General features: G+C 45.6%; 1 protein-coding gene across 2 annotated transcripts in view; it reads left to right on the top strand.

The window, feature by feature from the left end:
• The window catches only part of LOC129701814 (organic cation/carnitine transporter 2-like), a 64,078-nt gene extending 45,526 nt beyond the window's left edge, over positions 1-18,552 (top strand). The window contains exons 7-10 of one of the 2 annotated variants that reach the window (XM_055643279.1): positions 3,184-3,398; positions 4,529-4,708; positions 11,657-11,792; positions 18,255-18,552. In XM_055643279.1, the coding sequence (XP_055499254.1) occupies positions 3,184-3,398; positions 4,529-4,708; positions 11,657-11,792; positions 18,255-18,330 (607 nt within the window). In that variant the 3' untranslated portion in view covers positions 18,331-18,552. The remainder of the gene's footprint in view (positions 1-3,183; positions 3,399-4,528; positions 4,709-11,656; positions 11,793-18,254) is intronic. The other variant, XM_055643280.1, reaches the window with a different exon arrangement.
• The last annotated feature ends 5,253 nt before the right edge of the window (positions 18,553-23,805 follow it).

Here is a 23,805-nt window from a genome sequence, read left to right as displayed (position 1 = left end):
CCAACAAATCCATGCTGACCATCAATCACCTGTTCACACCAGTTCTATATTATCTAATTTCTCATCCACTCCGTACATACTAGGGGAAATTTACAGAGGCCAATTAACCTACAAACCATAATATGCGCGGGACATCTGATGTTTGTGACATGGATAGACTGGATAGACTCGGTTTGTACTCGCTAGAATTCAGAAGATTGAGGGGGGATCGTATAGAAACTTACAAAATTCTTAAGGGGTTGGACAGGCTAGATGCAGGAAGATTGTTCCCGATGTTGGGGAAGTCCAGAACAAGGGGTCACAGTTTAAGGATAAGGGGGAAATCTTTTAGGTCCGAGATGAGGAAAACATTTTTCACACAGAGAGTGGTGAATCTCTGGAATTCTCTGCCACAGAAGGTAGTTGAGGCCAGTTCATTGGCTATATTTAAGAGGGAGTTAGATGTGGCCCTTGTGGCTAAAGGGATCAGGAGGTATGGAGAGAAGGCAGGTACAGGATACTGAGTTGGATGATCAGCCATGATTATATTGAATGGCAGTGCAGGCTCGAAGGGCAGAATGGCCTACTCCTGCACCTATTTTCTATGTTTCTATGACATCTGGATGTAAATAACCTCGAAATAAATGTAGATCAAATCAAATCAAATCAAATCAAATCAAATACCTTTATTGTCATTCAGACCTTTCGGTCTGAACGAAATTTCGTTGCCTTGCATTCATACATATAATAAAAATACCAAATACACACAATAAACACAAATTTAACATCCACCACAGTGAGTTCGCCAGGCACCTCCTCACTGTGATTGGAGAAATTGCAGACTGTGAGGAAGGATGTCAGAGATATAATGGATATAGATCAATTGCAGAAATTGGAAGGGAAATGGCAGTTGGAGTTTAGCCTGAGAGACTGCAAGGTGTTGCATTTGTGAGGTTATGGTAACAGTATACAGTTAATAACAAACCCCTAACAACATTAATGTACAGAGGGATCCTGTAGTCCAAGTTGATAGCTCAGTGAAGATGGCAGCACAAGTAGATAGGGTGGTAAAGGTGGCCTATGGCTTGCCTTCATTGTGAGGGACTTTAAGAGTCAGGAAGTCATGATACAGTTCTATAGGACTTTGGTTAGCTCACATTTGGAGTATTGCGTACAGTTCTGGTCAATAGACAATAGATAATAGGTGCAGGAGTAGGCCATTCGACTCATTCAAGCTGATCATGGCTGATCATCCCCAATCAGTACCCCGTTCCTGCCTTCTCCCCATATCCCCTGACTCCGCTATCTTTAAGAGCCCTATCTAGCTCTCTTGTTTGATCGCCCCAATGCAGGAAACGTGGAGGCTTTGGGAATGGTGCAGAGGAGGTTTACCTGAATGCTGCTTAGATTTGAGCGTTTCAGCTAGAGGGAGAGATTTGGTTTGTTTTGTGGTGTTTAAGAGGCTTTTAGATAGGCACATGGAAGTGCTGAGAATTAAAGGATATGGATCAAGTCAAGAGAGTTTTATTGTCCTGTGTACCAGATAGGACCATAAAATTCTTGCTGGGACAGTAGAGGAGATCCGTTTAACTTGGCATCACTTTCAACACAACCCCGTTCCTGCCTTCTCCCTGTATCCCCCTGACTCCGCTATCTTTCAGAGCCCTATCTAGCTCTCTCTTGAAAGCATCACAAGAACCTGCCTCCAACCTGAGGCAGAGAATTCCACAGACTCACCACTCTCTGTGAGAAAAAGTGTTTCCCCCTCTCCGTTCTAAATGGCTTGCTCCTTATTCTTAAACTGTGGCCCCTGGTTCTGGACTCCCCCAACATCGGGAACATGTTCCCTGCCTCTAGCATGTCCAAGCCCTTAACAATCTTATATGTTTCAATGAGATCCACTCTCATCCTTCTAAACTCCAGAGTGTACAAGCCCAGCTGCTCCATTCTTTCCGGTAGGCGGCGCGGCTCTGGCCAGCAGCGGCCTCTGCAGTCTGTCCGCGTTTTTATTATTTTATGTCTGTGTTTTAATGTAGTTTTTGTTATTTTTTGTTGGGGTGTGTGTGTGGGGGGGGTGGGGTGGGGTGGGAGGGGGGGGAAAACTTTTAAATCTCTCCCTGCACTGGAGACCCGACTTTTTCTCGTCGGGTTCCGTTGTCGTTACAAGACCGGGGACTCAGGTGCCGACTCACCGTTGCCGTCGCGGAGCTGGCCGAGACTGGAGCGGTGGAGGAACGCTGCTGCTGCTGCTGCTGCTGCCGATGCCGCTGCTGAGTCGGGGGCTGCTGCTGCGGGTCTGCGGACAGCGGCGCCAGGAGCCCGCGGATCCCTGGAGAGAGACCGCTTTTCGGGGCTCCTGCAACGGAGAATTCTCCCGCCCGAGTTGCGGGGTCGAAGAGCTCCTGGAGCGGGGCCTCACTACACCGCCCCGCGCGGCTGGAATGGCCGCGGGTACTTGCGAGCGCACACCGGGGGCTCCAACAACAAGACCCGGTGTGCGACCTCGCACCACCCGGCGTGGCTTCAATGGCCGCGGGACAATCGCCATCGCCAGCCGGGGGCTTTGACTTTGACTCTGACATCGGGGGGAGGGGAAATGTGCAGTGGAGAGATAATTTTTTTTATCTATGTGATGGATGTTTATGTAAAATTGTAATTATGTGTGTCTGGGTCTATTTGTGTGTAATGTATGGCTGCAGAAACGGCATTTCGTTTGGACCTCTAGGGGTCCAAATGACAATTAAATTGACTCTCTCTTGACTCTCTCTCTTCTCTCAGCATATGACAGTCCCGCCATCCCGGGATTTAACCTTGTAAACCTACGCTGCACTCGCTCAATAGCCAGAATGTCCTTCCTCAAATTAGGGGACCAAAACTGCACACAATACTCCAGTTGTGGTCTCTCTAGGGCTCTGTACAACTACAGAAGGACCTCTTTGCTCCTATATTCGATTCCTCTTGTTATAAAGGCCAACATTCCATTCCCTTTCTTCACTGCCTGCTGTACTTGCATGCTTACTTTCATATCGATCGAATGAATGAAAAAGATGCAAAAAAGTAACAATGATGACGGAAACATTGTTGGCTGTGGGCTAAGTGCAAACGAGTTACAGCCAATGAGATTCAGCAAGACAACAAAAACAGATTGGGAGAACATTAAAAAAAAAGTGTTTGACAAGAAGTATTTTGCCTTATATTTCACAGGATGATTGTAGCAATTGGATACTTTGGTCTGTCTCTGAACGTCCCCAAACTCCATGGCAACGACTATCTGAATTGTTTCCTCTTTGGTGCCATTGAGATTCCGGGTTATATCGCATCCTGGCTTATCCTCCAGAAATGTCCACGCAGGCTCAGCCATGTAGGCATTCTTGCTCTAAGTGGAGGTGTTCTGCTCATCATGAACCTCATACCATCAAGTAAGTTTCACACTACTTCTACAGTGCACTAACACTATCTTGCACACTAGGGACAATTTAGAATTTTATAAAAGCCTCTAAATCTGTATGCCTTTGGAGTGTGGGAGGAAACCAGAGCACCCGGAGAAAACGCACGTGGTCACAAGGAGGACTGCCACATTATATCTTTCCTGTATAGATTTATGGACTTAATACCACCTCCACTGCACCAACATGATGCAGTGTCTGAAGGAGGGTCCTGACCTGAAACCTCACCTATCCTTATTCTCCAAAAATCCTGCCTGACCTGCTGAGTTACTCCAGCACAATGTGTCTTTTTATGGTACAGTATTTGTTGGCTTTTTAACATTAAAGATAGACACAGATTGCACGAGTAACTCAGTGGGTCAGGCAGCATGTCTGGAGAACATCATATTTCAGTTTTGTTTAGGTTAGTTTAGTTTAGTTTTTGACAAACTGCAGAAATAGGCTCTTCGGCCCATCGAGTCCATGCCGACCAGTAACCCTCGCACTATCCTACACAAATTAGGGACAAATATACAATTTTACCAAGTTAATTAACCTACAAACCTATACATTGTTGGAGAAAACCCACGCAGGCCACAGGGAGAACGTACAAACTCCACACAGCACCCATGGCCAGGATTGAACCCGGGTCTCTGGCGCTGTAAGGCAGCAACTCTACCGCTGCGCCACAGTGCCGCAGTGCCATTTATCAAAGCAATTAACAGTCTGGGCTACCAAATGAATAAGCTTCATTGAATGGCAACCATCTCTTCCAACTATGTGTCGAAAATCACATCATAAAGCCCAGTCAGTTCGTAAAGATGAAATACACTGTATTGCTTCCTTTATTTCAAAAATAAATCCACACAAACCAATTTTAAAGGCAGAGAAAAGACACAAAAGTTTTCCAATGTTTACTCTTTGGAGCTAAGATGATTGGAGCGAACATGTCTTTCCACTGACTGGCTAGCACGTAACAAAAGCTTTTCACTGCACCTAGTGACGATAAACTAAACTGAGCTGAACTGGGGAAAGCTACTGTTTCTGTTACGTTTGTGACAAATCCACACAACTTGCCGCTTGCAGACCGATAGCATTAATACAGCTATTTCTGCTTTTTCTAGATCATCCAATTTCTACAGTGCTGGTGTTAATTGGAAAACTGGGAAGCACATGCGCTTTTTCCATGATATTTGCCTATGTCTCCGAACTGTATCCAACCCCATTGAGAAACACAGGTTTTGGAGTGAGTTCAATGGCTTCCAGAGCTGGCAGCATTATTGCACCTTACATTGTTTTACTAGGTAAGGCAACAATGACACCTCTTGATATTTCGTTTTTTAAATATAGAGATATAATACGGAAACAGGCCCTTCAGCCCACCGAGTCCGCACCAACCAGCGATTCCCATGTACTAACACTATCCTACACACATAATTTACAATTTAACAAAGCCAATTAACCTACAAACCTTTACGTCTTTGGAGTATGGGAACAAATAAGGCGGGACTGTCATATGAGGAAAGATTGAAAAGACTAGGCTTGTATTCACTAGAGTTTAGAAGGACAAGGGGGAGCCTTATAGAAAAATATAAAATTATAAAAGGACTGGACAAGCTAGATGCAGGAAAAATGTTCCCAATGTTGGGCAAGTCCAGAACCAGGGGGCCACACTTAGAATAAAGGGGAGGCCATTTAAGACTGAGGTGAAAAAAAACTTTTACACCCAGAAAGTTGTGAATTTCGAAGGTATTTTTTATTGGTCACATTCACATACACCGAGGTGTAGTGAAGTGAAATGCTTTTTGCCATTTTGCAGCACACAAAAAAACAGAATACAGACATAACACCAATGAGAGTCTTAAACACGAAGAACATCCCCCCACAATGGCTCCCACCATGAGGGAAGGCACAAAGTCCAGTCCCCAACCCCAGTTCACCCATAGTCGGGCCTATTGAGGCCTCCACAGTTGCCTCTACGGAGGCCCGATGTTCCTGGCCGTTCTCACCGGGTGATGTTGCTCCGGCGTCGGGAGAGTCCTCACAGCGGCCTGGGAACCCTGGAACGGTCGCCTCCTTAATGGAGGCCGCAGCTTCCGAAGCCGACAAGGCCGCGCCGGTTGGAGCTCCACTACTGGTGATCTCGCCGCGAGATCCCAGGCTCCCGGTGTAAAGTTCGGCGCCGCCACCCGCAGCTGGTCGCTCCACAGTCCCGCAGCTCCGCGATGTTGTTCCCGGCGGTCCCAGCTCACCGGAACTCCAGCGCGGCGACCCGGGCAAGGCATCGCCCGCTCCACGATAGCGCTCCAGCACTGTGCCTCCGCCGAAGCCGAGGTTCTGGGCGGTCCCCAACAGGAAACGCCGCTCCAGGCCTGCTGGTAGGCTGCGAGGACGGGTCGAAGCTGCAGCCCGGAGAAAAGCTGCCTCTCCGACCAGGTAGGGACCCTGAAAGGTAGTTTCCCCCTTCCCCCCCAGCCCTGACATAAAAAAGTCTAGACCTCCAAACAAAACACTTTAACTAACTAAAAATAAAAATAAAATGATGAAAAGAGCTACTGGTTGGGCAGCCGTGCACAGGACAGCGCCCCCTTACACACTTTTGTGAAATTCCCTGAAGTGGAGGCCCAGTCACTGGATGGATTTAAGAGAGAGTTAGATAGTGCTCTAGGGGCTAGTGGAATCAAGGGATATGGGGAGAAGGCAGGCACGGGTTATTGATTGGGGACGATCAGCCATGATCACAATGAATGGCGGTGCTTGCTCGAAGGGCTGAATGGCCTCCTCCTGCACTTATTATCTATGTTTCTAAATCAAATATCTCTGAGAGAACCCATGCAGGTCACGGCGAGAATGTACAAACTCCATAGTGATAGCATCAATAGTCAGGATCTAACCCGTGTCTCTGGCGCTGTGATTTGATTTGAATTTTGAATAACCTTTAATAATCCTTTACAGGAAATTACAGTGCCACAACAGCTTCAAGACAGACATAACACCACACATTTCCACAGATAGCTTCAATACTTAATAAGTTAAAATACAATGAATGAATACTAAAAAAAATCCAAAATTATTTTTGTGCATTATAAAACCTTATAGCAGCTGGTATACAAGACTTCCTATATCTCTCCGTTTTGCACATTGGTGCAATCAGTCTCTGACTGAAGATGCTGCTCTTGATCACCTTCAGGGCGTGGAGTGGGTGAGTGGGGTTGGTCATTATTGAACCTAGTTTTTTCAGAGTTCTGGCCTCTGCCACCTGCTGGACCGTTAGTTGCTCAGCCCCAACCACTGAGCCGGCCTTCCTGATCAGCTTGTCCAGTCTGTTTTTGTCCGCTATGCGGGCGCCTTCTCCCCAACAGGCCACAGCAAAAAACAGAGCACTGGCCACCACTGAATGGTAGACACTGCACAGTAGGGTTGGCAGATATTAAATGACCTTAGCCTCCTTAAAAAATACAGTCGACTTTGTCCCTTCCTGTACACCGCCTCCATATGACTCTTCCAGTCCAGCTCACTGTCAAGCTGCACACCAAGGTACCTGTGGTTGGCGACCACCTCCACCTCAGTGCCCCTGATGGTGATTGGTGTTGGTTGAGTCCTCCTCCTCCCCCTCCTGAAATCCACAACTATCCCCTTCGTTTTTGTGGTGTTGAGATGGAGGTTATTGTGTGCACTCCACTCCACAAAGTTGTTAATTGTGTCTCTATACTCCTCCTCATTGCCCCCTTTGATGAGGCCGACAACAGCTGTGTCATCTGAAAATTTCTGCAAAAAGCAGCTGTTGGTGTTATATTGACAATCCGCTGTGTAGATGGTAAACAGGAATGGAGCCAGCACAGTTCCTTGTGGAGTCCCTGTGCTGCTCAGGATGGTGCTTGAGACACTGTTCTGTAGGCGCACATACTGTGGTCTGAGGAAAAGGTAATCCAAACACCACAGTACCAGTAATGGATCCACCTTCATCTTCTCCATCTTCTCCCCTAGCAGTCGGGGCTGAATTGTGTTAAAGGCGCTAGAGAAGTCAAAGAATGTAATTCTTACAGATGCATCAGGGATGGCCAGATGTGTGTACGCCCTCTGCAGCATGTAACTAAGGGCATCATCGACACTGATGTTGGGCTGATATGCAAACTGTAAAGGATCCATTTGAGTTGACACACTAGTCCTGATGTAGGAGAGGACAAGTCTCTCAAATGTCTTCATAATATGTGAGGTGAGCGCTACTGGTCTGTAGTCATTGTGGTGAGTGGGATGGGTCTTCTTTGGGACAGGTACCAGGCAAGATGTTTTCCACAGCCTTGGGACCTTCTGTAGACGCAAGCTCAGGTTGAACAGGTGTGTTAGAATACCACACAGCTCTGAAGAGCAAGTCTTCAGTAGCCTTGGGCTGGTGTCATCGGGCCCCACTGCTTTCCCTGGCTTCAGTCTGTCCAGCATCATCTTGACCTGAGCAGTATGAAGAGTCATAGGTGGGGCTGGTGGTGGAGTAGGAGGTGGGAAGAGGGGACCCCGTGCAGATGACATCTCAGGAGTGTTGGAGAGAGGGAGGGGAGGTGGTGAGGAAGCAGCAATGGTCAGCAGACCAGGTGGGTGGGGCTGGGATGGTGTGGGGCAGTCAAATCTGTTGAAAAATCTGTTCAGATCATCAGCCAGACTCTGTTCGCCATCAGGCAGTGTACCGCCCTTCTGCTTCATACCCGTGATCTTTTTCATTCCAGCCCATACCTGCTTCACCCCATCTTGCTGCAGCTGTCATTCCAGTTTGAGCCTATATGCTTCTTTCCCCTCCTTAATCTTCACCTTCAGTTCCTTTTGAAGTTCTTTGATTTTATTCCTGTCGCCCTCCCTGAAAGCCTTTTTCTTATCATTTAGTAAGGCCTTCAGGCTGCTGGTAATCCATGGTTTGTTATTAGGGTAGCAACGCATTACGCTGGATGGCATGATGTCATCATAACAGAAATTGATGTAATGGGTAATGCATTCTGTTAGGCCGTCAATGTCTTCCCCATACTCCTCACAGAACACATCCCAATCTGTTGTCTCAAAACAGCACCTTAGGGCTTCATCAGCCTCAGGATATCAGTCTCTTAATGTTCTGGTGGTGACAGGCAGCCTCTTGGCAGCTGGGGTGTAGGAGGGAGAGAGATGTAGCATGTTGTGGTCTGATCGACCAAGAGGGGGCAGTGCAGTACATTTGTATGCATTTTTCACATTTGCATACAAGAGATCCAACGTTTTATCACCTCTAGTTGTACAGTCAATAAACTGTTTAAAAGTGGGCAAAATCTTAGAGAGACAGACATAGTTGTAATCTCCAGACACAACAATGAACGCCTCTGGGTACTTGGACTAAAGTCTCGCGATAGTGGTGTGCAGCACGTCACACGCGACTTCCGCCTTGGCAGATGGAGGAATGTAAACAACAATGGCTACCACCACAGTGAACTCCCTGGGTAGGTAATATGGTCTTAAACTAACCGCTAAAAGTTCAATGTCCTTGTTACATATCTGTTCTTTGATAGTAGCATGATTAGGGTTACACCACTTGTTGTTGACGAGCAGTAAAAGCCCCCCACCTTTCTGCTTACCGCTAGCTCCGGTGTCCCTGTCTGCTCGTATCGTCCTGAAGCCGGTGAAACTGACCAGAGAATCGGGCGTGTTTTCCGTCAACCACGTCTCTGTCAGGCTAACGATGCTGCTCTCCCGGTACAATTTCTGGTACCTGATCAGGGTTTCTAATTCGTCTAATTTGTTCGTTAGGCAGCAAACATTTCCCATGGTGATAGATGGTAGGGCTGGTTTAAAAGTCTCTCTCCATGTTCTCGCCAACCTCCTCTTGTTTCTCTTCACCCCTGCACGCGTTCCCCGATGTCTCCTCTGTAAGAGTTCCTTCGGTATGTCATGTTGAATCACGAATATTGAGCCATGTACCAGGCTTAGCAGTCCCTGACGGGTGTATACCACGGCAGTTTGCTCCGAGGCAGCAACTCTACTGATGCGCCACCTTGCTGTCCTATTCTTGTCGAATATGAGGATTTTTGACACTATCCCAACATAGGTCACAGGTAGATAAGGTAGTAAAGAAAACTGATTTCTCTAACTTCAAGTAACACTTGCTTGCCCCTCTCTCTCTGTTCCTCCCCCAACCTGGTTTTCTGACTGGCTTCACTGTCTTTCTGATTCATGTTATCGATTGTATGCCTCCTTGTTACCTTTCCCTCAGCTAGCAATGAACCATTTCCTTATCATCGTCTGCTTTGATCTCATATTCACATGTTACCCATTCATATCTTTATGTCTCCCTCTCCTATGACCCTCAAACGTCACCCATTCTTTCACAGCAAAGATGCTGCCTGTCCCACTGAGTTACTCCAGCATTTTGTGTCCATCTTTAGTGTAAACCAGCATCTGCTGTTCCTTCCTCCGCTCTAAGCTTTTGGTTCATTGGTCTTCATCAGTCACTGTACTGAATGTAGAAGTAGAGATGTTATGTAACAGTTGTACAAGACATTGGAGTATTTTGTGCAACAGTAAAACTAGATTGTTAAAACAGAAGGGAGGTACAGAATTAGGTAACAAACTAGGTCTTGATTACAGAATAAAATGATTATCCACAAGTCTAATGCCCCTGTGCCACTTAGGAAACCTGAACAGAAACCTCTAGAGACTTTGCGCCCCACCCAAGGTTTCCGTGCGGTTCCCGGAGGTTTTTGTCAGTCTCCCTACCTACTGCCACTACCTGCAACCTCCAGCAACCACCTGCAACCTCCGGGAACCGCGCGGAAACCTTGGGTGCGGCGCAAAGTCTCCAGAGGTTTCCGTTCAGGTTTCCTAGGTGGGACAGGGGCATAAAGGGCCTGTCCCACTTGCATGTAATTGCGTGCGTTTGGCACGACCAACCGGAAGCGGAGTTCGCGCTAAGTTCGCGAGTGACATCATTTAAGCATATAAATCAAATCAGCTGGGCAGGAGGCGGGCCGACTGAATTTGGGCATCGCACTGCGTCGGGCGGTGACATCATCACGCAATGCCATGCGGTAGGCGTACGCCGTCAAGACGCTGTGTACACCGTCAAGACGCTGCGTATGACGTCAAGACGTTGCTTACGACAACAATGCGCCGGCGTGCATATGCGGGTCGACAAGCCGTTGGCGCGTGAAGACTACTGCTTACCCTTTTTCCAAATGAGCCAATGAAATTCAGTCAGCCCACGAGAATCTTCGACCTCCTGGCAACCCATTAGGACCTCCTGGCAACCCACCTACGGCTCGAGAATTCTCGCTACTCTCCATGGCGGCTTCATTCTAGTCACCGCTAATTTTTCAGCTTGTTGAAATATTCACGGGGGCCATAATGAGGCCGCGACTCCCCGGCAAACACCCGTGAACATGTGGCGACTGCATAGTCTCCTGCAGTCACCTAAAAAGTCTCCTAAGTGGGACAGGCACATTAGGCTTTGTCTGCGTTTCCCTATCACCACATTAGCAAAATCCAGATCCTATTTACTAGTATCAGCGCTCACTATTCTTTCCCCTGCAACATGCAGTCTCAAGCAGATGATTATTCTTGTATTGTCTCAATCATGTATTGTGTCAATCATATGTTGGCTTAATCATGTATTGTCTTTCCGCTGACTGGTTAGCACGCGATAAAAACTTTTCACTGTACCTCGATACACGTGACAATAACCTAAACTCAAACATAAAATGTTTCTCATCTCTCCACCAAGAAAATATATCAGAGTAATCAGATCAGGAACAGTGAAAATAACCCAGACCTGAAATTGGAAATGACTTATGTACGGAATGAATATCAACTTCTCTAAACCACAAGAAACCCTTGCTTACCCGCTTTCTTCATCCCTCCACCTTCACAATTCTCCGGCCAGTCTGACTGTCCCCAGATTACATTTTAATCTCACCTTCTCCCAACTGACAATGATCTATTCTACGTGTTCCTTGATTTTCTTCTCTTTTGATTTTCACATCTTAACCTTCCTTACCTCTCCCTCTCCCGTGACTATCAGTATGAAGAAGGACCTCGACCTGAATTTCCACCCACTCATTCTATCCAAAGATGCTGCCTGTCCCACTGAGCTATTCCAGCATTTTGTGTCTATCTTGGAAATGTCTTAAATATACATTATTGAAGTACATTTGATTTCACATTGATCTCGGTTGCATGAAATACTTTTTCTATTATTTTGTTAATTTTTCACTTGTAGGTAAATGTATGCTTTCTTTTCACAGGTATTTATCAAGAGAACCTACCGTTTATTGTGATGGGGGTGTTGATGGTGTTCTCAGCAATTGTGGTCTTGTTTCTGCCAGAAACGTTCAAAATTCCTCTTCCAGATACAATTGACCAAATGCAAAATATTAAATGGTAAGTCAATGTGGTCGTTTTCATTTTCTCCCTTTCTTAAGAATAAGATGCCCGAAATGACAGCACCTTTACTGTAGATCATGAGATCATGTGATCGGAGTAGAATTAGGCCATAACTCTCCTAACCCCATTCTCCTGCCTTCTTCCCATAACCTCTGATACCCTAAAGGGACTGTCCGACTTTCATGACCTAATTCATGACCTTTTTTACTCGTGGACATTTTTCATCATGCTAGAAAAACGCCCCGACCTACTTGATGCCACGAGTACCTACGACTAGCATCACGCCTACCTACGACCTACCTATGACCTCCTACGACCTCATGACGACCATGCTGCGAGTATGAGTTAAGGGCAAAGTCGGCAGAGGTCGTGAATTAGGTCGTGAAAGTGGAACAGGCCCTTTACTAATCAAGAATCTATCTCTGCCTTAAATATATCCATTGACATGGCCTCCACAGTTGTCTGTGGCAAAGAATTCCACAGATTCACCACCCTCTGACTAAAGAAATTCCTCCTCATCTCTTTCCTAAAAGAACGTCCTTTAATTCTGAAGCTATAACCTTTACACCTAGACTCTCCCACTAGTGGAAACATCCTCTCCACGTCCTCTCCATCCAAGCCTTTCATTATTCTGTACGTTTCAAAGAGATCCGAGATCCAAGATTCAAGATTCAAGATTCAAGATTCAATTTATTTGTCATTTGGACCCCTTGAGGTCCAAACGAAATGACGTTTCTGATATGCAGCCATACATTACAAACAAATAGACCCAAGACACAACACATAATTTACATAAACATCCATCACATCGCTGTGATGGAAGGCCAAAAAAACTTATCTCTCTCCACTGCTTTCTTCCCCCCCCCCCCGATGTCAGAGTCAAAGTCAAAGCCCCCGGCTGACGATGGCGATTGTCCCGCAGCCATTAAAGCCACGCCGGGTGGTGCAAGGTCGCACACCGGGTCTTGATGTTGGAGCCCCCGGCGGGCGCTCGCAGAGTCTCCCACGGCCATTCCAAGCCGCGCGGGGCGGTGCTGTGAGGCCCCGCTCCAGGAGCTCTTCGACCCCGCAACTCAGGCGGGAGAAGTCGCGTTGCGGGAGCCCTGAAAAGCGGTCTTCCTCCAGTGACCCGCGGGCTCCCAGTGCCGCCGTCCGCCAGACCCGCAGTTGCAGCCTCCGAATCTCCGGAGCGCTCCACCACCGCTCCACCCGCTCCGGACTCGGCCAGCTCCGCGACGGTGACGGTGAGTCGTCGGCACCAGAGCCCCCGGTCTTCTCCTGTTAGAGGCCGCTCCTCGTTGCAGCCCCAACGACAACGGAGACCCGACAAAGAAAAGGTCGGGTCTCCCGTGCAGGGAGAGATTAAAAGATCCAGACTCATTCTTCTGAACTCCAGCAAGTACAGGCCCAGTGCTGTCAAACCCTTATCATATGTCAACCTACTCATTCCTGGGATCTTTCTTGTAAACTTCCTCTGGACCCTCTCCTCAGATATGGTGCCCAAAATTGCTCACAATATTCTAAACGCGGCCTGATCACCACTTTACAGAGCATCAGCATTACATTCCTATGTTTGTATATAAGCCCCCACGAAATAAATGCTAACATTGCGTTTGCTTTCTTCACCACTGATTCTACTTGTAGATTAACTTTTTGGGAATCTTGCACCAGCACTTCTAATTCCATTTGCACCTACGATTTCTGGATTCTCTCCCCATTCAGAAAATAATCTATGCCTTTATTCCTTTTACCAAAATGCATGACTCCACACTTTGCTATATGCTCTGCCACTTCTCTACCCACGCTCCCAACCTGTCCAATTCCTTCTGCAGAGTCCCTGCTTTCGCTACACTACCTTCCCCTCCACCTATTTTCGTGTCATCCGCAAACTTGGCCACAAAGCCTACAATCCCCTCATTCAAATCATTAATATAAAATATGGAGCAGTGGCCACAGCACTGAGCCCTGCGGAACTCCACAAGTCACTGGCAGCCATCCAGAAAAATCCCCCTTTATTGCCACTCTTTGCCTTCTGTCATCCAGCCAACCTGATATCCATGCCAGTATCTGCTCTATGATATCATGGGCTCACATCTTCCTTAGCAACCTCCCATGTTGCAACTTATTAAAGGTTTTCTGAAAATCTAGGTATACAGCATCTACTGACTCTCCTTTGTCTGTCCTGCTATTCACTTCTTCAAAGAATTCCAGCAAATTTGTCAGGTAAGACCTCCCCTTCATAAAGTACTCCATAACCCCATCCTTTATAATGGGCTCTAAAATCTTACTAACCACTGAAGTCAGACAAACTGGCCAATATTTACCCCTAAACCGTAATAACTTTTAATATATACCGTCGATCTGAACAAAACTTGCTTCAATTGCAGCACAGGACAATGGTGAGTACGGGGAGTAAATTCGTAGCCCTATCGTGTACCATTTTTGGGCATTATTCCACCACTCACCCATAGCCCCCAAATGTGCAGGGGCGTATCCCCAGCACTGCCTCCTCCCCTCTTGCTTTGAGGACTTTAAAAAAGAATGCAATCGCCCCCATTCACCTCCTAATCAGGTAAAAACCTGCTAGGACTGAATGTTCCTCGATTGCAACTTTGTATGCAACTTTGTTGCAAGCTGGGCCAGCAAAGATTTAGCTGTTAAATTATTCTTGAATTTTTAAAGTAAAAAATCACAAATAACGTGAAATATATCAATCTGAACAAAACCTTATAGGAACGACCACGGGACAAAGGTGAGTAAAGTGGTGCAAAAATATTTGTGCTACTGTGTACCATTTTGGCGTAGGTCTCAGATCACATACAGATAGATAGATAGATAGATAGATAGATAGATAGATAGATAGATAGATAGATAGATAGATAGATAGATAGATAGATAGATAGATAGATAGATAGATAGATAGATAGATAGATAGATAGATACAAGATGAGACTTTTAATAATATACTAGACCAAGTGCAGACCCATTGGGTCTGCTCTCCCAACGCAGCCGTTCCCTACCCGTAGCCCCCACGGGAGACGTGGTCCTCCAACTCAAGCCGTTCAGGACTCAGCAGTGCGGCTGTTTTTAAATGGCGTCTCTGAGGCGAGAGGCGGGCGCCAGCAGCCGTTATGGTCGCTGGCCAGCAGGAGGCGACAAAATGTGTGAGTGGGGGGGGGGGGGGAGAAGGGTTTTTATTAGAATTGTATACATAAACACGACGTAATTTAATGAGGAGTGGATACTTGGAATGAAAAATGAAATCTGTAACGAAATGGAAAAAATGTCAGCGTTTCTGGGTCTGTCGTTGGCGTAGCAACAAATCAAAGGCTGGCAACCACAGGTCAGGCAGAAACACAGCCAGCCAGCCAGCAGCCACAGAGTTTTAATATTATACTAGACCAAGTGCAGACCCGTTGGGGCTGCTCCCCCAATGGTGTGATCCCCCAACCCAATATTCCACCATGCACCCGTCTCCTCCAATGGAACTGAAGCCGTTCTCAAAAGTAAGATTCCAGCACTGCCCTGCCTCCCTCAGCAGTGGATTTAAAAAAAAATCCAATGGCACCTCCCCTGCCTGCTGCAGCAGTGAAAGGTTCAGAGTGTTCCTGTCTTGCAACTTTGTTTCGAAGTGTGTTGGAAGCTGACATGTAAATGGAGAAGCCAGTTAATTTTGAAATACTTGGGTGTGGGGGGGGGGGGGAAGAAGGATTTGATTAAAAACGTGCACTTCAACACGACAAAATGTAATGAGGAGCGGATACTTAGAAAGAAAAGCGAAATCTCTACCGAAATGGAAAAGATCTCAGAGATTGAGCGTCTGGATTGGGCGTGGCAATGAATCGAAGGAAGAAATGCAGCCGGCAGCCGTACATGCAAATGAATCCATTCCGATTGGACATCTGCGAGCATCGGCCATTCCAATTGGACATCTGCGAGTATCGGGCACGAATTGAAAGGCAGGAAGGGCGCCGGACGGCAGTCGGTCGGATGGCCCCAGAGTTTTATAGATATACTAGACCAAGTGCAGACCCGTTGGGTCTGCTCCCCCAATGGTGTGATTCCCCCAACCCAATATTCCACCATGCACCCGTCTCCTCCAATGGAACTGAAGCCGTTGCCAAATGTAAGTTTCCAGCACTCCCCTGCCTCCCTCAATTGCACCTCCCCTGCCTGCTGCAGCAGTGAAAAGTTCAGTGTTCCTGTCTTGCAACATTGTTTCGAAGTGTGTTGGAAGCTGATAGGAAGGAGCAGCCGTCAACGAATCAAAAGGCAGGAAGGGATCCGTACTGCAGGCGGACGTCGGATGGATTTGAGTTTTAGATAGATAGATAGATAGATAGATAGATAGATAGATAGATAGATAGATAGATAGATAGATAGATAGATAGATAGATAGAGATAGATAGATAGATAGATAGATAGATAGATAGATAGAGATAGATAGATAGATAGATAGATAGATAGATAGATAGATAGATAGATAGATAGATAGATAGATAGATAGATAGATAGATAGATAGATAGATAGATAGATATAGATAGATAAAGATAGATAGATAGATATAGATAGATAAAGATAGATAGATGGAGCAGGTCCTATCACAAAGTTAAAGAAAACAAATGACAGGTAAATGGATAGTCTGAAGAAGGGTCTCAACCCGAAATGTCATCTATCCCTTTTCTCCGGAGGTGCTGTCTGACCTGCTGAGTCACTCCAGATTTTTGTGTCAATCTTCGGAACATAGATAGGGCGGACTTAGAGGGATATGGGCCAAATGCAGGCAGGTGGGACTCGTGTAGATGGGACATGTTGATTGATGTGGGCAAGTTGAGCTGAAAGACATGTTTCCACGCTGTATGACACTATGACTATCTATCACTATAACTATACAACATAGAAAACATAGAAACATAGAAAACATAGAAACAAGAACATCTAATCATTGTCACAACAATGCATTGTTGCAGCCCATGATGATAAACTCTGAAACTGAACTTTAACCATATATAACCATATAACAATTACAGCACAGAAACAGGCCATCTCGGCCCTACAAGTCCGTGCCGAACAAAATTTTTTTCCCCTTAGTCCCACCTGCCTGCACTCATACCATAACCCTCATTTCCCTTCTCATCCATATGCCTATCCAATTTATTTTTAAATGATACCAATGAAACTGCCTCCACCACTTCCACTGGAAGCTCATTCCACACCGCTACCACTCTCTGAGTAAAGAAGTTCCCCCTCATATTACCCCTAAACTTATGTCCCTTTATTCTGAAGTCATGTCCTCTTGTTTGAATCTTCCCTATTCTCAAAGGGAAAAGCTTGTACACATCAACTCTGTCTATCCCTCTCATCATTTTAAAGACCTCTATCAGGTCCCCCTTAACCTTCTGCGCTCCAGAGAATAAAGACCTAACTTATTCAACCTATCTCTGTAACTTAGTTGTTGAAACCCAGGCAACATTCTAGTAAATCTCCTCTGTACTCTCTCTATTTTGTTGACATCCTTCCTATAATTGGGCGACCAAAATTGTACACCATACTCCAGATTTGGTCTCACCAATGCCTTGTAAAATTTTAACATTACATCCCAGCTTCTATACTCAATGCTCTGATTTATAAAGGCTAGCATACCAAAAGCTTTCTTTACCACCCTATCTATATGAGATTCCACCTTCAAGGAACTATGCACGGTTATACCCAGATCCCTCTGTTCAACTGTATTCTTCAATTCCCTACCATTTACCATGTACGTCCTATTTTGATTTGTCCTGCCAAGGTGTAGCACCTCACATTTATCAGCATTAAACTCCATCTGCCATCTTTCAGCCCATTTTTCCAAATGGCCTAAATCACTCTGTAGACTTTGGAAATCCTCTTCATTATCCACAACACCCCCTATCTTGGTATCATCTGCATACTTACTAATCCAATTTACCACACCTTCATCCAGATCATTGATGTACATGACAAACAATAAAGGACCCAACACAGATCCCTGAGGCACCCCACTAGTCACCTGCCTCCAACCCGATAAACAGCCATCCACCTGGCTTCTCCCATTCAGCCACTGTTGAATCCATCTTGCTATTCCTGCATTTATACCCAACAGTTGAACCTACTTAACCAACCTTCCATGAGGAACCTTGTCAAAGGCCTTACTAAAGTCCATATAGACAACATCCACTGCTTTACCCTCGTCAATTTCCCTAGTAACCTCTTCAAACAATTCAAGAAGATTAGTCAAACATGACCTTCCAGGCACAAATCCATGTTGACTGTTCCTAATCAGACCCTGTTTATCTAGATGCTTATATATATTATCTCTAACTTTGTTGAATTAAAACTAACCTGACTTGAAATAAATGATACATTTGGACAGTGTTACTAGAAAAGTTTTCTGTATACTTGTATGTCCATGGTTCATGACTTATTTTGTTCAAATACAGGTGTCCAGGTTCTCAGTCCGATTCAACTCAAACCAGAATAAACAGAGTGGAGATGTCCAAAGAGGAAATGCTTTGAGCACAGATCTTCACCAGCAGCCAAGCGACTGAGGACTTCATTGCCGTTTGGGTCGGACACCACCTCTTCAGGAGTGGCAACACCAGAAGTGGCAACTTCTTCTGTTAAGATACAGAATGAAACCGAGAAACCTGGTGATTACAATGAAATGATCAGATTTGGATATTTTCCTCTTTGTAGAGCAATTTATCTATATAATTAAAACTCAAATCTTGACCACTTCCTGTTTGCACTGCATATTGATTTTAGAAACAACGCTACCACTTACGGCTGTGATTTTTGGCCAGCTTACTCAGAATCCCCCTCTGCTGCACAGGACAAGATACAAGATACAAGATACATTTATTTGTCACAGGTGCCAGATGGCACAGTGAAATGTGATTACTATACAGCCATACAATAAAAATAAAGAACAGAACACACGATAGAGTCCAACATAAAACATCCCCGCGCAGCAGAGTCAAAGTTTCCCACTGAGAGGGAAGGCACCAAAGTCAGTCTCTTCCTCTAATATTCCCCAATGTTTACCCGTGGTCGGGGCCCCCCCGAGCCCTCCGCAGTCGCCGCTACGGGCGGCCCGATGTTCAGGCCCGCTCACCGGGGTGATGTAAGTCCAACGTCGGGGTTGGGGCACATCCTCGGCGGCCTGGACATCAGAGTCGGCCGCAGGCCGCGCTGGGCGGAAATGCAATGCTGGTTAACCTCGGCAAAGGGCCCCAGGACACCGCGATGACAGTCAGCACCGGCCACGCTGGAAGCTCTCCCAAACCACAGCTCCACGATGTTGGAGCAGCGGCCCAATGCTCCGGAGCTCCAAACGGTGATCCAGGTAGGCATCGCCCCACTCCACGGTGAATCCAGCGCTGCGCAGCTCTGGTCCGGTTCCCGGTCTCCAGCAGGAAAGGCTGCTCCGATCCAGGTGGTAGGCCGCGAGGAGGGGGGCGAGGACGCGACTCAGAGAAATAGTCGCGTCCCGCCAGGAAGCAGCTGGGAAACAATTTTCCCCTTACACTGCCCCCCTCCCCCACATAGAAAAGTTAGTTTCCCCCAAAAACAGACTTTAAACTAACTAAAAATGTAAAAAAAGATTGAAAAGATAAACAGGTTGTAGGCAGAGGCTGCCGCCAATGCGGCGCCCCAAAAAGATTTTTCTCATCGATTAAAAATAAAAGACTTATTAACGTTTGAAAAATGTTGAGATTCTCTCTCCTGTCAATCACACCATGAAGGTCACGCCCCTTCCGGTGGGGGAGAGACTATAAAACCCGGAAGTGTGGACTGCCTCTCTGCAAGATGGGGGAGCGAGAGGTCACAACTCTCAGTGTGAGCTGTGAATAACACTGAACACATGTCTACTAAACTGTTAGTGGTTTTACAGACCTGTGAGTGCCCTTAACGTAGTTTGAAAAAGTAGTTTGAAAATGTAGTTTGAAAACGTGGTTTGAAAATGCAAAAGTAGTTTAGTTTGAAAATGCAGAAGTGGTGTTGCCTTTGCCTCGTTGAAAAGTGGTGGTGCTTTTGCCTCATTGAAAAGTGGTTGTGCCTTGTATATAATCTTGACCACTTCCTGTTTGCGCTCTATATTGATTTTAGAAAAAACGCTAAAACGTACGGCTGTGATTTTTGGCCTCCTTACTCAGAGTCTCCGTCCGCTCATCAGGTGCCGAGGGTTTTTACCATCGATGAAATAGAAAAGAGTTATTAGTGTTTAAAAAATGTTGAGATTCTCTCTCCTGTCAATCACGCCATGAAGGCCCTGCCCCTTCCTGTGGGAGGGGGAGAGGGACTATAAAACCCGGAAGTGTGGGCGTGGCATTCTGGGCACCCACCGGACTCTGTGTAAAATAAAACGTGCCCCGTACATTTTGTTTAAAGTTTGCCTCTCTCATCTTAAGGCTACGCCCTCTAGTCTATGGAATTGTCAAACATTAGGGGACATTACCCTTAGTTTAGTTTAGAGATACAGGACGGAAACAGGCCTTTCGGCCCACCAAGTCTGCGCTGACCAGCGATCACCCTGTACACGAACACAATCATACACATTAGGGGTATTTTACCATTTTTACCTAAGCTAAATAACCTGTCTTGGAAGGGGGGAGGGGACTAGAGCACCCTGAGAAAACCCATGGGATCATGGGGAGAACGTACAGACAGTACCCATACTCAGGATCGAACCCGGGTCTCCGGCGCTGTAAGGCAGCAACTCTACCACTGCGCCATTGTGCTGCCACATTAAAGACAGGAGAGGCAGGCAGAGGGCGCAGGGGTCTCCTGTGACTATCTCCCCCTCAAACGAGTCTACTGTTTTGGATACTGTCAGGGGTGATGACCTCTCAGGGCAAATAGCAGCAGATAGAACACTGGCCCTACCACTGCCTCCATTGAGCAGCAGAGGAGGCCTAAGTCGAGTCGAGTGATAGTGAAAGGAAACTCTATGGTCAGGTTTACGGAAATGAGGTTCTGTGGCTGCAAGCAAGGCTCCAGGATGGTGTGTTGCGTCCCTGGTGCCAGAGTCAATGATGTCCCCGAGTGGCAAAGGACATTCTGAGAGGAGAGGATGAGCAGTCAGAGGTCATCATCCATATTGATGATCCATATTAATCCACATTGATCCAGCGATGTAGGTAGGAAAAGAGATGAGGTCCTACAAAGAACATTTGCAGCCATTTGAACCGCATTTGAAACTAGAGCAGGATAGATTAGAGGGCTCGTCTAGGGAGGCTATTTGGGTGGAACTGAGAAATGACAAAAGGGGTAGCAACACTTATAGGGGTGTATTATAGACCGCCAAATGGGGAGCGAGAATTGGAAGATTCACATTCAACTGAATGGCTCTACCTCAGCTGCTATTGTTATTTATCTGTAATTTCTTAATTTTTTTATATGTATGTATTTTTACCTTTTCTTATATATTTAAAATTGCTCTTGTGAATCGCACCGTGGGATTCACTTTTAAATTTCGTTGTACCATGTGCAATGACAATAAAGAGATTCATACATTCATCCATTCATTCGAACATTCATTCATTCATTCATTCATTCAAGAGCAAATATGTAAGGAGATTGCAGATATTAGTAGTAAGCACAAGGTAATGATTGTGGGAGATTGCAATTTTCCACACATAGACTGGGAAACACATTCTGTAAATGGGCTGGATGGGTTGGAGTTTGTAAAATGTGTGCAGGATATTTTTTTGCAGCAATACATAGAAGTACCTACTAGAGAAGGGGCGGTGCTGGACCTCCTGTTAGGAAATGAGACGGGTCAGGTGGCAGAGGTATGCGTTGGGGAACAGTTCGTGACCAGTGATCACAATACCATTAGTTTCAATATAATTATGGAGAGGGTCAGAACTGGACCTAGGGTTGAGATTTTTGATTGGAGAAAGGCTAACTTTGAGGAGATGCGAAAGGATTTAAAAGGAGTAAATTGGGACAGTTTGTTTTATGGGAAAGATGTGGAAGAGAAATGGAGGACATTTAAAGGTGAAATTTTAAGAGTACAGAATCTTTATGTCCCTATTCGGTTGAAAGGACATAGTAAAAATTGGAAAGAGCCATGGTTTTCAAGGGAAATTGAACACTTGGTTCGGAAAAAGAGGGAGATCTGCAATAATTATAGGCAGCATGGAGTAAATGAGGTGCTTGAGGAGTATAAAGAATGTAAAAAGAATCTTAAGAAAGAAATTAGAAAAGCTAAAAGAAGATATGAGGTTGCTTCAAGGTGAAAGTAAATCCAAAGGTTTTCTACAGCTATATTAATAGCAAAAGGATAACAAGGGATAAAATTGGTCCATTAGAGAGTCAGAGTGGACAGCTATCTGCAGAGCCAAAAGAGATGGGGAAGATATTGAACAATTTCTTTTCTTCGGTATTCACCAAGGAGAAGGATATTGAATTATGTGACGTAAGGGAAACAAGTAGAGTAGCTATGGAAACTATGAGATTCAAAGAAGAGGAAGTACTGACACTTTTGAGAAATATAAAAGTGGATAGGTCTCCAGGTCCGGACAGGATATTCCCTAGGACATTGAGGGAAGTTAGTGTAGAAATAGCAGGGGCTATGATAGAAATATTTCAAATTTCATTAGAAACGGGAATAGTGCCGGAAGATTGGCGTACTGCACATGTTGTTCCATTGTTTAAAAAGGGGTCTAAGAGTAAACCTAACAATTATAGACCTGTTAGTTTGACGTCAGTGGTGGGCAAATTAATGGAAAGGATACTTACAGATAATATATATAAGCATCTGGATAAACAGGGTCTGATTAGGAACAGTCAACATGGATTTGTGCCAGGAAGGTCATGTTTGACTAATCTTCTTGAATTTTTTGAAGGGGTTACTCGGGAAATTGATGAGGGTAAAGCAGTGGATGTTGTATATATGGACTTCAGTAAGGCCTTTGACAAGGTTCCTCATGGAAGGTTGGTTAAGAAGGTTCAATGGTTGGGTATTAATGGTGGAGTAGCAAGATGGATTCAACAGTGGATGAATGGGAGATGCCAGAGAGTAATGGTGGATGGTTGTTTGTCAGGTTGGAGGCCAGTGACTAGTGGGGTGCCACAGGGATCTGTGTTGGGTCCACTGTTGTTTGTCATGTACATCAATGATCTGGATGATGGTGTGGTAAATTGGATTGGTAAGTATGCAGATGATACTAAGATAGGTGGGGTTGTGGATAAAGTAGATTTTCAAAGTCTACAGAGAGATTTATGCCAGTTGGAAGAGTGGGCTGAAAGATGGCAGATGGGGTTTAATGCTGATAAGTGTGAGGTGCTACATCTTGGCAGGACAAATCAAAATAGGACGTACATGGTAAATGGTAGGGAATTGAAGAATGCAGGTGAACAGAGGGATCTGGGAATAACTGTGCACAGTTCCCTGCAAGTGGAATCTCATGTAGATAGGGTGGTAAAGAAGGCTTTTGGTGTGCTGGCCTTTATAAATCAGAGCGTGGAGTATAGAAGTTGGGATGTAATGTTAAAATTGTACAAGGCATTGGTGAGGCCAATTCTGGAGTATGGTGTACAATTTTGGTTGCCTAATTATAGGAAGGATGTCAACAAAATAGAGAGAGTACAGAGGAGATACTGAGAGTAGGGAAGATTCAAACAAGGGGACATGACTTGAGAATTAAGGGACTGAAGTTTAGGGTTAACATGTTCCCCCTCATGTTACCCCTAAACTTCAGTCCGCAGAATTCTCAAGTCATGTCCCCTTGTTTGAGATCTTCCCTAAACTAATATGATGAGAGGGATAGACAGAGTTGACTTGGATGAGCTTTTCCCACTGGGAGTAGGGAAGATTCAAACAAGGGGACCATTAAGGGCCCGAAGTTTTAGGGTAAACGAATGAGCTTCCAGTGAAAGTGGTGGAGGCAGGTTCGTTTTTATCATTTAAAAATAAATTGGATAGTTATATGGACGGGGAAGGAATGGAGGGTTATGGTCTGAATGCAGGTATATGGGACTAGG

Source organism: Leucoraja erinacea, chromosome 11 (assembly GCF_028641065.1).
Source record: "Leucoraja erinacea ecotype New England chromosome 11, Leri_hhj_1, whole genome shotgun sequence".
Classification (NCBI taxonomy): domain Eukaryota; kingdom Metazoa; phylum Chordata; class Chondrichthyes; order Rajiformes; family Rajidae; genus Leucoraja; species Leucoraja erinaceus.
The sequence above is the reverse complement of the archived record's forward strand: the minus strand, read 5'-3'. Positions and strand labels throughout refer to the sequence as shown.